The 12908-nt window shown below is 38.5% G+C and overlaps 1 protein-coding gene across 3 annotated transcripts in view; it reads right to left on the bottom strand.

Annotated features, from left to right (window-relative positions):
• Positions 1-420: 420 nt before the first annotated feature.
• Positions 421-12908, bottom strand: part of Fmn1 (formin 1) — a 363324-nt gene continuing 350836 nt past the window's right edge. For all 3 annotated transcript variants that reach the window (XM_076848461.2, XM_076848463.2, XM_076848464.2), the window contains 2 exons: positions 3626-3710; positions 421-465 (listed from right to left, as the gene is read on the bottom strand). In XM_076848461.2, coding sequence (XP_076704576.2) covers positions 421-465; positions 3626-3710 — 130 coding nt within the window. The remainder of the gene's footprint in view (positions 466-3625; positions 3711-12908) is intronic.

The raw sequence follows: 12908 nt of genomic DNA, 5'->3' as shown, positions 1-12908 counted from the left end.
AACTAAATATCAAAACAGCAACATGTAAAAACCAAGGCTTAAACTGTCCTTAAGGCAACTGTCATGAAAGATCCTCTTCTTCTGTGACCAGATTGTAAAGATCAAGTTTGGGACAGAAAGTGTGAAATCTCAGCTTTTAAAAAAATTTGGAAAATCTTGTTATTTCTTCTGGTCTTATAATGGAGTGGACTTTGAACTTCTATAAGAAACAATTATCCAGTACTCTTGCAGTGTTTCCTTAAATAGCTTTCATTGCTCCTGTGGCCTAATAAGGGACTTTTAAGAAGACACAGGGCACTCCCTGCAGACACCTCAGAAAGGACTGAGTAAGACAGACATTTAGTAACAAATCTTTCAAGAGCTTCCTGCAGCGCTGCAAGGATCCACAGCTCGCCATCCTCATTTTCTTGTGTCTCCATCTTAATTGGTGGTCACACTGGCTTCCTTCTGACGCAGTCTTTCTTTCTGTTGTTTAAGGAAATAAACAGATTTATTATCATTTTTATCAAATTTAAAATTTTTTTAAATAAATTTCTCAAATTCTGGTCTAGAATGCTGAGAGAAATTGTACCAGATGCCCTGGGAAAGAGAGGTCTCTATCAAATCCCTCAGTTACCTGCTCCTAACAATCTATCACCATTACTACCCTCAAAACATACCAAAAAAAAAAAAAAAAGTGTACAACCAGCCCATCAACCAACTCTATCCACCAGAACACTGTCTTTACCAGGCCAGGCTAGTCTGGGCTGTTCTATTCTCTTTTGTGACAAACACCTTAACTCTGTGGTGTTACTCAACTACTCCCACCTCATTCTGGGCCCAATGTTGGCATTAGGGAATGCCCAAGAAATAATTTGTGGGGGCTTGAGATATTACAATAATAATAATAATAATAATAATAACAACAACAACAACAATAATAACTGTTTCCAAGTTGGAAGTATCTGCAACTGAGCAACATGGTAGAATTGAACAGATGCCATCCAAACAGAGGACCACTAGGCTCTGTTTATGTAGAATGGCAGAAGGTCCCAGTTTGCTGTGGATGTTCTGCTCTGTTTTCCCTGCACTTCTTCCCCAGAATGGTCTTCTGAAAGGGATGGACAGGCACTATTGATGAGATTGTAAATTAATATGACTACTGTGGAAATCAGTATGGAGATACTAGGCATGGAATCACCATGTGACCTAGCTGAACCACATCTTGTATTTATCCAGAAGATTTAACATCATTGTACTATAGTGATATATGCACAGCCATGTTTACAGCAGCACAATTCACAATCGCCAAGAATGGAACGGGCCTAGGTGTTTGTCAATGGATGACTGGATAGAGAAAATGTGGTATACATGCATAGTAGAATTCTACTAAGTCATAAAGAAGAATGAAATAGTGTCATTTGATATAAAATGGATGGAACTTAAGAGCTTTATGTTAAGTGAAATAAGGCAAACTCAGAAAGTCAAAGATTGTATTATCTCTCATATATGGAAGCTAGAGAGGAAAAAAAATGGGGAAAAGAGGAAAAGAGGGGCCATGAAGATAGATGGGGGACAGTAGAGTAGAGGAAGGGATCAGGAGAGGCAGGAGGGGACAGGGGAGCATGATTAAAATGAACTGGAGAATAAAATCAATCAAATTATGTTGTGTGCATACATGAATATGTCACAATGAATCCCAGTATTATATATAATTATAATGTACCAATAAAATAAATTGAACTAATAGAAACAAAAATAAATAAAAAGGTGGGGGGTAGGGCATGAAAGACCTATGGGAAAATGCACAACATACAGGAAGGAACACAACAGAAATGCGGACCCTTGCTGCTTCTATAATTCTATGGAAGTAAATAAATTAAACATGGTGAGGATGGATCTATCTGCTCCTAGGGGAGTGGAAATAAGCTGGGGAGGAAAAGGGAAAAGAGCATTCCTTCCAAAAGAGCAAAAGGAGCCCTTCGGGAAGTGACCCTCAGGTGCCTGTGATCTGGGATGTTACAGTGCATGACTACACTGGGCTGGATACAAACTGAAGTGGATGCAGTTTTACACGTCGCATCCTGAGTCTGGACCTCAACCCTTGCTTGTGAAACTGATCAGGGATCACTTTATAAGCTCTTCCCTAATTTCCAACCACCCTCACAAACAAACAGGAGAACAACATAACAACTCTAACAAACTGAGGATCACAGTTGGGAGCTTGCTCATAAAGAAGGTCCACTTACAAAAGGTGCCACTGTAAACTCAACTTCCCCTTTGTCTACAGGGCTGACTCCATTCTCTCCAACCCCGGGGAACAAATTTGGCTATAAAAGTCAGAATTGAGGCCCCCCAAAAGGGCCAGAGGCTGATGAAAGAGAAAGACAAAAATCAAAGTTGAGCTCAATGCCTCTGAAAATCACACAGATAAGTATAATAAATGCCTCATGAAACGGGTCTGTACCCTGTGGGGTGTGGTGTGTCTATTCAGAAAGGGGCTATGGCACTAAACCCGGTTCTACCTGACTTCTCCATTTCTCATCCATTTCATGAAACATTCATTTAGCTGCTGATGGGGTTGTTACAAGAGGTACCATGGTCAATAAACAAATTATCCCATTTTATAACTCCGACCCCACAGGGATCTTTCAAAGGATTTAAAGAAGCTGGCAAATAGTATTTGCTATATGAAAGGACAAAATAAGTGAGATATCAGGCCTCAGAAAATGTAAGGCTTAAAATTCAAAGAGAGAAGAGTGACACTCTCACTTACCACTCCTGTTCCCTACTGCAGGATCCACCAAAGGTGCTGGAATTCACAGTAACAAGAGAAATAGCTAACATTTATCAAGCTCCTATTATGGACAACCTGTCTTTTCCCAGTTTATGCAAAATAATCCTAAACTGAAGTTATCGTTTCTCTCTTTTCACTGAAGAAAGAAGCAAAATCATTTTACTAAGGTTTTACAAAACTGTTTAGCTGTACAGCTGGGATGTGAGTGCAGGCAGTCTCCCTGCCAATATCCTGGGTTCCTAACCTTCTGTTCTGAATATTGTCTGAGATGTTTAGGTATCGATTCAATGTGATCCCTACTAAACACTGGACTTTGGGGACAACTTTCTATCAAATGTAGAAAGCCCAAGTAGACCACTGATTTCCAACATAGAGATATCAGGGCACCCATCTGGGGTGCTGGGTTTTGTATCCATTTGCCAGTGACAGCAGGCAGGCTATACCTACCTGCATCTCAGCTTCCTCAACCATCAACATGGAATATCCTGTCCCTTTCTTTAATGGGGGAAAGCAATTGATGAGGGTGACTATGCTTGAACATTTCAGGAGAAAAGTACTTTGAGATAATGGGGATTGTGTGGGTAGAGTGTGGAAGGCTGTGAAATGGCAAGTGTTGAAATCTGGTTTATCAGAAATGACCTTGTTGAGTTTGCAGGGGGAAAAGGAAGCCACATTTTGTTCTCTCACCCCCACATATTCATTTTTACCATATGCTATTCTGGGATGGGAACTGAGGATCCAGATACTATGTTTCATCCTTGAGTTTTAGCCTTTAAATTCAGAAACACTCCTGGGTGCTCCTCAGTTATAGCAAAAAATCGGGAGGTTATGTTGAAAACAGAGTCTCACCAGACTGGCAGTGGGATTGATTTTCTTTGTCTCCACTTTCTTCTCTGATGTCAACTTGCTGACTGACGCTTGAGCCATTTTCAATCTGAAACAGAAATGGGGAGCAGGGAAGGGAGATGAGGAACCAAAAGAAAAAAGGAAAAAAGAAAAAGGAAGAGGAGGTCAGGTTAAACAGAATTTTAAAGGAATCTGAATGAAACAACCAGTTTCATTCAAGTGACACATGACTGTTTTGAAAATACAGTCATGTGTCACTTGACAATGGGGACATGTGCTGAGAGATGCACTGTGAGGTGATTTTTCTACTACAACCCTCCTCACAGAGTGTCTTCCCAGCATCTAGACAACAAAACCCATTTCATTCCCAGGCCGAGAGGCAACAAGAGGATGTGACTTAGTACAGACATCATGGGAAACAGTATGGAGGTTCCTCCAAAAACTAAAATAGAACTACCATATGAGTCAATTATATCACTCCTGAGTATTTATCTGAAAAAGATGATGTCGGCATATAAAACAGATGCCTGCATGCCCATGTTCACTGCAAGACTATTCACAAGAGCCAAGATATGGAGTCAGTGTCAGTGCCCATTGACAGATTGATAAAGAAAGTATGGTATACATACATAGTGGAGTATTATTCAGACATAAAGAAGAATAAAATCATGTCATTTGCAGAAAAAAAGGATGGAGCTGGAGGACATTATGTTAAGTAAAATAAGCCAGACACAGGAAGACAAGTATTGCAATTTTCTCTCATATGTGGAAATTGGAGGGGGGAAAAAAAAGACCTGAAAGTAGAAAAGGGAATATTACGGATGGGGGAGGGGAGGGAAAAAAAGGGTAGAATAAATGTGGGCAGAGATATATGCATGTATGCAAATGTCACGGTAAAACCCATCAATTTGTACAATTAACACATTAATAATTATAATAAAAGAGATAAGGCACAGCAAAAATACTAGGCAATAGTAAATTTTCAGCTCCATTATAATTTTATGGGATATGTGGTCTGTTATTGACCAAAATATTGTTAGATTGTATAGAAATGAATTTTCAAAGCTTTTCATTATTAAATTCAAGCTATAATTAGGTGAAAAGGCTTCTTCTCTGCTTTGTCACAACTAAATCTTCCTGGGCTGAGAGGCTCATCACAGCAAACAGGGGACATCTGTGTTTGTGAACAATGTCGCCATTTCTGGTGCGTGGCAGTGTTTGCTTCATTGCCTCAGGTTTGTTACATGCTCAGCAGAGAATACGGAGGCAATTTTGAAGATTGAAATTTTGAGGAAACACTGAGAACTACAAACATCAGAATTCACCAGTTCACATCAATTTTGTGAAAAGACAATCTACAGAATGGAAAACATTGTAAATCATACATCTGGTAGGGACCTGTATCTAGACTAATAGTAAATAGAACATTTACTATTGCCTAGTATTGTCTTTCGGTGTCTGGCTCATTTCACTTAAGAGACTCTTACAACTAAACACAAAGACAAATTACCCTCTCCCTCACAATGGGCAAAAATAATTTGAACAGACATCTCTTCAAAGATGATATGCAAATAGTCAACAAGCACATGAAAAGAAGCTCAACATTGGTAATCATCAAGCAACACAAATCAAAACCACAACGAGACACCAATTCACACCCACTAAGATGGCCAGAGTTAAAAATTAAAAAAAAACAGCATGGCGTTGGACACAAAGATCTGCAGAAATTGGAACCCTCAGACACTGCTGATGGGACTGCAGTTTCTCAAGATATTAAACAGAGTAACCATCTGACCTAGCGATTCCACTGCCAAGTACATAATCATAACTAAGAAGATTAAAAACATGCCATATGAAATTTGCACACAAATGTTCATTTAGTAGCATTAGTCACCCATAGTCAAGTGTAGAAACAATTTGAGTTTCCATCCACTGCTGAATGGATAAACCAAATGTGATATATCCATACAGCGGAATATTACTGGGCCACAAACAGGAATGAAGTGCTGCCACTGACCCTGCTACAACACAGGTGGACCTCAAAAACATTATGCTAAGTGAAAGAAGCCGGTCATGAAAAAATATGTTACATGATTCCATTTATGTGAAATGTCCAGGAGAGGTAAATCCATACAGATGGAGAGTAGATTAGCAGTGACACGGGCTAGGGGTAGGGGAAAATGGTGAGTGACCGTTAATGGGTAAAGAATTTTCTCTTAAATTAGATAGTGGTGATGGTTGTACATTCTTGTAAATATACTAAAAAAACAAACAAACAAACAAACAACCCATGGAACTGTACAGTTTAAGAGGGTGAATTTTATGGTGTGGGAAGTATAGCTCAATAAAGTTATGATAAAAACATAACCTGTACACTCAGAAAAATGAGAAATTATACCCCATCTGATTCAAATGTATGATATGTCAAGATCATTGTACTGTCATGTGTAACTAGTTAAAACAAATTTTAAAAATTCACCAATTTGACAGTGATATTATTTCTTACCCATCAGATCAGCAATTCTAGTAGTCAGACAATATCCACTGTCAGGGAGGTTGTGGGAAATTGGAACTGCTACATAGTGCACTAGGGAGTGTAAACTGGCACAGTGGCTTTGGTCAAGGAAAAATGAAAGCATGCACACTCCGAGCCACCAATTCCTCTCCTACAGAAATGTCCAACCGAAAATGACAGACCCAGGGCTGTCACTGGGACAGGATAGGTAACAGGAAGAAACTGAAAACAACCTAGTGATTAGTTCAATAGGCTGATGAATATGTGATAACAGCAAAGAGTAACTAACATTTATGGAGTACTCAATCTGAGCCAGGTACTGTCCTACCTGCTTTATTTGAATTAAGCCATTTAATTTTTACCACAATCCTGTGAGACAGGAACGTCATTATGTCAATTTTATAGTCTTAACCACCATGCAATGTGTTTGCATGTTATATTCATTCTATGGAACATACAGCAAAATTGTAAAAAGGAATGAACTATACCTACAAATTTGACGACCACAGGTATCAGAAATGCAATGTTGAGGATGAGGACTCCTGCAGTGATACAGGGAAGAGAGCATCTAGCATGATGGTCAAAGGAATTAGTTCTCAGCCCCACTACTTACGAGCTATGTAACCCTATGCAGGTGACTAGTGTATGTACCTAGTCTATAAAAGGGGGATCAAAACCATAGTGCTGGGCTGGGGTTGTGGCTCAGGGGTAGAGTGCTCGCCTAGCACATGCGAGGCCCTGGGTTCGATCCTCAGAAGCACATAAAAATAAATAAACAAAATAAAGATATTGTGCCCAACTACAACTAAAAAAATATTTTAAAAAAGAAATAGATTGATAAATTAAAAAAAAAAAACATAGTGTTTACCATATAATACCATTAAAAGGACTGAGATAATGCAACTCCAGGCAGAGGGCAACCAGTCCATAAATGTTAGCTGCTACCGTTACTGTGCATGTAGTATACCACATTGATAACATTTTAAAATAGCACTCCACAAAACAATATTGCTCACAGATGCATGCCTGTGCATGCAGACATAAAACTTCTACCTTTATTCATACACAGGCAGGAGTATATACACACATATAAAAGTACTCAGAACAGACTGGAAAGATGCTTATTTCATGATAGACGTTATTGCTAGAAAGACTGGGGAAGAGAATGGGACTGGAAGTAATAGGTCAAATAGAATTTTATTTTTAATCTATATTTTTATTTTTTGTTCTTTTTAGATATACATGACAGATTATATTTTGACATATTATACATACATGGAGTACATCTTATTCTAATTAGAATGCTATTCTTGGGTTATACATGATGTGGAGTTTCACTAGTGTATTTATATATGAACACAGGAAAGTTATGTTTGATTCATTCTACTATCTTTCCTATTCCTGTCCTCTTCTCTTCATTCCCCTTTGTCCAATCCACTGAACTTCTATTCTCCCCTCCACCCCAAACACCTTGTTTTGGATTAGCATCCATATATCAGAGTGAACATTTGACCTTTGTTTTTTTGGGGACTGGCTTAATTTACTTAGCATGATAGTAATTTAAACTCTTAAAAAATATGCCACAAGATGTTAATAGTTATAATTCTAGGTAAGGATATGGATATATCATCCTTTGTATTTTTATTTTTTAAAAAATTTCTTCAAAAATATTTGATGTTTTAATGATCCACCATCTCACAAACATTTTTAAAAACTGCATACTTTTTCTTCAAGATCTCAAATACAAAGCTTTCACTCCATATTAATTATATACTTCTCAGCATCTACATGTGGCCAAGTGGCTTGGCTCTTGGCTGGTTTTACACATTTTGCTTTTAAACACACACACTTGGCAAACCAATTTCCCTGCATATAAGCAGAAGTTAGTTACAATGAATTCAACATGCTGACTTGTGCATCAGAAAATAAACAAAAATGGAATGAAGATGAGTAATGTTTTCTATAATCTGAGAATACTCATGCTTGTAAAGCTGCCCTGAGAACGGCATTTCTCAATATTGACTTAGGTTTGAGTCTACACCACACTGCCCACTAAGCTTTTCCATTTGCAGCAACAACTGGGACTATGCCCAAACAAGAAAAGAAAGCACTAAATGGACCAAATCCAGGTCAGATGACATTGGAGGCTCTGACCATGAAAAGACTTGCCAACCAAGACGGTTGTGCTGTACATGGAGCCACAGCTGAGCTCTTTCTGGCTTCTCTCCAGTCAGATTGCTTTTCAAAGACAGCACCTCCTAGTGACTCTTTAATCCCAGTTCCAGTGGAATGATTGGGAGTTACTATGTCCCTGTCTGTCGGACTCTCTCAGGCCTCTAACTAAAAGGAAACTTAATTTTGAGTTGTCTTTTGCAGTTCCTTTTCATCTTTGAATCCCAGCCTCTTCTAGAGATGGTCTTCTGTTGGGCTTCTGTTAAGCATCATGTTCCCAGTTCCAGTTTTAATGGCCCTGTGACCACTCTTTCTGACCTGTGTGATGATGGTGGCTGGGGACCTAGAGGCACGGGGAGGGGAGACAACCCACTGTCCTGTCCCTACTGCAAACCTCTTTCTGCTGCTCATGGTTCTTCTGCAGACTACAAGAAGTCATATGTTCTTCAGGCTTCCTGGGACAATTCTGATCTCAGTGATTCTTTCCTACTCTCCTCCAATGTTTTCATTCAATTATGATGTCTCCCTTTCACAGGGTACTCTTTAAAAAGGAAAGCGAGAAAACACAGCTAAGTACAAAGGAGCTTCAGCACCATCTATGCTCAATTCTAATTCTAATCCTGCCAGTTATTAGAAGACTTGGGGCAGGTTAATAAATTTTTTTTGGTTTCAATTCCTGCACTATAAGATGAAAGTTAATATCTATCTCAAAATATCATTGAAAGTATTAAATAATGTATGACATCTACCATGCCTGATAATATATATTGAGTGGTCAATAAAGTATAGCCTTTCACCAACAGATGAAAGAATTCTTTAAGAATGCTTGACAAGCCAGGTAAGGTGACACTCACCTGTAATCCCAGTGGCTCAAGACGCTGAGGCAGAAGGATAACAAGTTTGAGTATAACCTCAGCAATATAGTGGGGCCCTAAGCAATTTAGCAAGAACCTGTCTCAAAATTAAAAATAAGAAGGGCTGAAGATCTGGAGATATGGCTCAGTGGTTAATGGATAAGAACCCTGGATTCAATCCCCAGTACAAAAAAGAAAAAAAAAAAAGAATAAAGAATATATAATCCTGACTACAAACTAAACACATAGCACTGTCTCATAGCGCTGTTCGCTAAGTCCTGTCTTGTAGTAATATTATTTAGCTGTGCCCTGAAAGCAAACCAAATCACCTAATGCTCTTATCTTAAGATTTAGAAAGCCCAAGAACTCATCTTAATTTTTCTGATCTACATACAGATGCTAAAAGTCATATCTAGAAGCTAAACCATTGTGCAAGTGACAAAAATTTCTCAGTTTAATAAGAGGAACTGTTTAAAATTCAAAACAAAGGTTATAGCTTCTTCCTCATATTTTTTCTAAATTTCCTGAAGGTAAATATTACAAATAAAATGTTTCAAGAATTATAGAACTTCTGAGTAGAATTTTGTTTTTCTGATAATCAAAATAACACTTGTTCCTTATAGAAAATTTATTTGTGTAGAAATTGAAAATTTTGATTTTATAATGTATGTTTAAAAACAACAACAAAAAAGTAAACAGACTTACTGGATTGTTAATATTTTTCTTAGAATGTATTTGTTATGGTTTAGATATGCGGTGTTCCCTAAGAGCTCATGTGTGAGACAATGCAAGAGTTTTCAGAGGTGAAATGATTGTAAGATGTGTAACCTAATTGGTGGATTTGTCCATTCATATGGATTCATTGGGCAATAACCATACGTAGTCAGGGTGGGGGTGTGATTGGAGCAGGTAGGTCATTGGGGGTGTGCCTTTGGGGTTTATATTTTATCTCCAGTGAGTGGTGCTCTGACTCTTTGCTGCCATGTCTTGAGCTGCTTTCCTCCACCACGATATTCTGCCTCACTTTCGGCCCAGTGATATGAGGTCAGCTGACCATGGACTGAACCTCTGAAAATGTGAGCCAAAATGAACTTCTGCTCCTTGTTCTCATGAGGTCTGTTGGTGATGGCAACAAAATGCTAACTAAAATGGTAGTCAAGACATAACTGAAGCAGTAATAAAAATTATCACATGGAAAGCTCTCAGTGAAACCACAGGATCCATAAGGTTGGAGGAGGTGGCTATCATTTTACTGCCATGTCAGTAGCTCTTGGTAGAGATGACCTACACATGTATAGCATAACTGCTAAATAAAAGAAGACCCATAGAATAAAATTATTGAAAAATTCTTTGCTTTCTTAAGAACTGCCTGTGTCTTGAAGATATTAAACTCACAGAGCTTCACAGGCATGGAACCTGTGCAGTTACATGGGGTTCCTTGGTTTGATGCTTTGCTGTCACTGCCTTAAAATTTGCTATTTTTGAACATGTGACCTCACAATTATGTGGTTACTTCTACCTGAGAGTCACCCAGATATTTATGGTCATTTTTTTTTAAGAAAGTTGAACATTTTTCCGCATTCTTCCCCCCTGAGGCACATTTGTTACATAAAGAAAGGTAAATTAGTTGGACAGATTTGACACTTGGCTCTTTTCTTTGCATTGTCTTACAAGGTTCATGAATCTTACTTTGCTGTGATAATTTTTAGGTACCTGCCTTTCATGCTAGACTGGAGCTTCTCAAAAGCAGGAGATGAGTCTCATTTATACATGTCAACCTATGTATACATTCCAGAATTTCTGTTTTCCTTTCCTTAGCATCTTGCACAGAATTTGACATGTAGTAAGTGACCGATAAATATTGAATAATATTGAATAAAAAATCATTACAAATGATTAGTCTCTATAAAATTCAGGGGAAAAATGAAATCCCTTAAATCTCAAGTGAATATGTCATCACCAATATTCAAGGCTAATCCTACAAAATACAAACCAACAAATTCTCACCTATATTCTCTGTATGTCCTTAATGTTAGCATCAACATCATGTTTAGAGGGTCAGGCTGCTTTTTTCATCTACTTTTAATCACATTTATGTAATAAGAAACAAACCAATACATGTGACAGACAATCTAGCTCTGTCACATGTATTGGTTGACAAGACAGAGCATATAGGTGAGTCTTAAAAACTGTTTTGATCCCCCTAGAGATTGATGGCCAAGCTGTCTGTTCAACCTATCTATATTTTCAAAATGTACTTCAAAAACTGTGGGCAAAGTGTCACATGCCTGCTGAAGGAGCTACTCTGGGGTTGTTATTGTGAATTGCATTAAGTTCCCTCATTATGATGGAAAAGACTGCAAGCTGGAGGGTTGCAGTTTGATCAACCTTGAAGGGCTTAAGTAAATTTAAATTCAGTTTTCACCAGTCTTAGGAGGTTTAAATAAATCTGAATTCAGTTGCTATCATTTGTAAATGCAGGAGATTTCACATAAGTATTCAATTTCTGACTTCTAAAACTGGAAGGCAGGCGACATCAATGTGCAGCAACAGTCAAATGAGGTAGGAGCACCATGGGCCGCCCTGGGGCGGCCAGATCAGCAGAGGCCTCTACCAACTTGCCTGCAGGGTTGGCTTTCTTAAACCTGGCACTCTTAACTCATTTTTGTTACCTGCCTGACCTCTGTAAGCCTTGAAGTGTCAGGTGACTTGGAGAAAGGCTACTCTGATGACCCAGGAATGAAAGAATGAGAGCCCAGACCACTGAAAGTGTTCTGAAAGGTCTAGTTCCCTCTAATCCATTTTACAGGTGAAGATGGTCTCAATTAGTAATGCTTCCCTTCTCCCACAGTTTCGAAGACTTCCAATCTACTATAGCTGGGGTTAGCAAATATTTTCTATAAAGTGCTTTGTGGGCCATACAGTCTCTGCTGCAACTCCTCGATTCTGTTATTGTAGTGTGAAAACAGCCACAAAAAATATACATGATGACCAGGCAACACTGTGTTCCAAAAAACTTTATTGACATTACTGATAGTGGTTAGATTGGGTCCATAGGCTGTAGGTTGCCAATCCCTGAATTAGAGTATAAGATGCAAATTTTTTAGCCTGGCAATCAAACTTGCCCCTGTTCTGTGTTTGCCTATCTTACCTTTTCAGACCCAGATCTGTTTCCACATGAATACTATGCCAGTTTAGTTAGCAGAGTGTCCTTGGATAAATCACTTAATTCCTTTGGCCTCTATTTCTTCATCTGTTAAAAGTAGGAATAATACCACACCTAAATAACATAGCTGATGTAAATATTGAAGAAAATATTACATGTGATTTCTTATCATGTATCCATTGCTTCACTTCACTCCATGTGCTTTACAGTCCAGCCAAACTACTATCTTTGTAAATGGCTTTTCTCACCCCTACATCTTGTTTTCACTGTTCCCTCCATGATTGCCTTACTCATTTCCATGTGTTCAAATTCTTCCCATTCTTCTATCCCCAGCTTAAGTGCCAAAGTCATGAAAGCTTCCTTCATCTCTCTTAGTCAGAAGTAATTGCTCTTTTCTCGAGTGAAAAAGCACTTTGTGACTCTCTTAAGGCACTTAGGGCTTTTCATCTTAGAACTGGGTATCTGATTTCCCTTAAACCATTGGAACCACTTGAAGACAAGGACCAGGCTTTAGGCATATCTGGGACCCTCCCTGTTTCTACATCTATCACTGTGCCCTGTAGAAGTCAGTTCTTAGCA

Source organism: Callospermophilus lateralis, chromosome 3 (genome assembly GCF_048772815.1).
Source record: "Callospermophilus lateralis isolate mCalLat2 chromosome 3, mCalLat2.hap1, whole genome shotgun sequence".
Classification (NCBI taxonomy): Eukaryota; Metazoa; Chordata; class Mammalia; order Rodentia; family Sciuridae; genus Callospermophilus; species Callospermophilus lateralis.
This window is presented reverse-complemented; position numbering and strand designations above follow the sequence as displayed.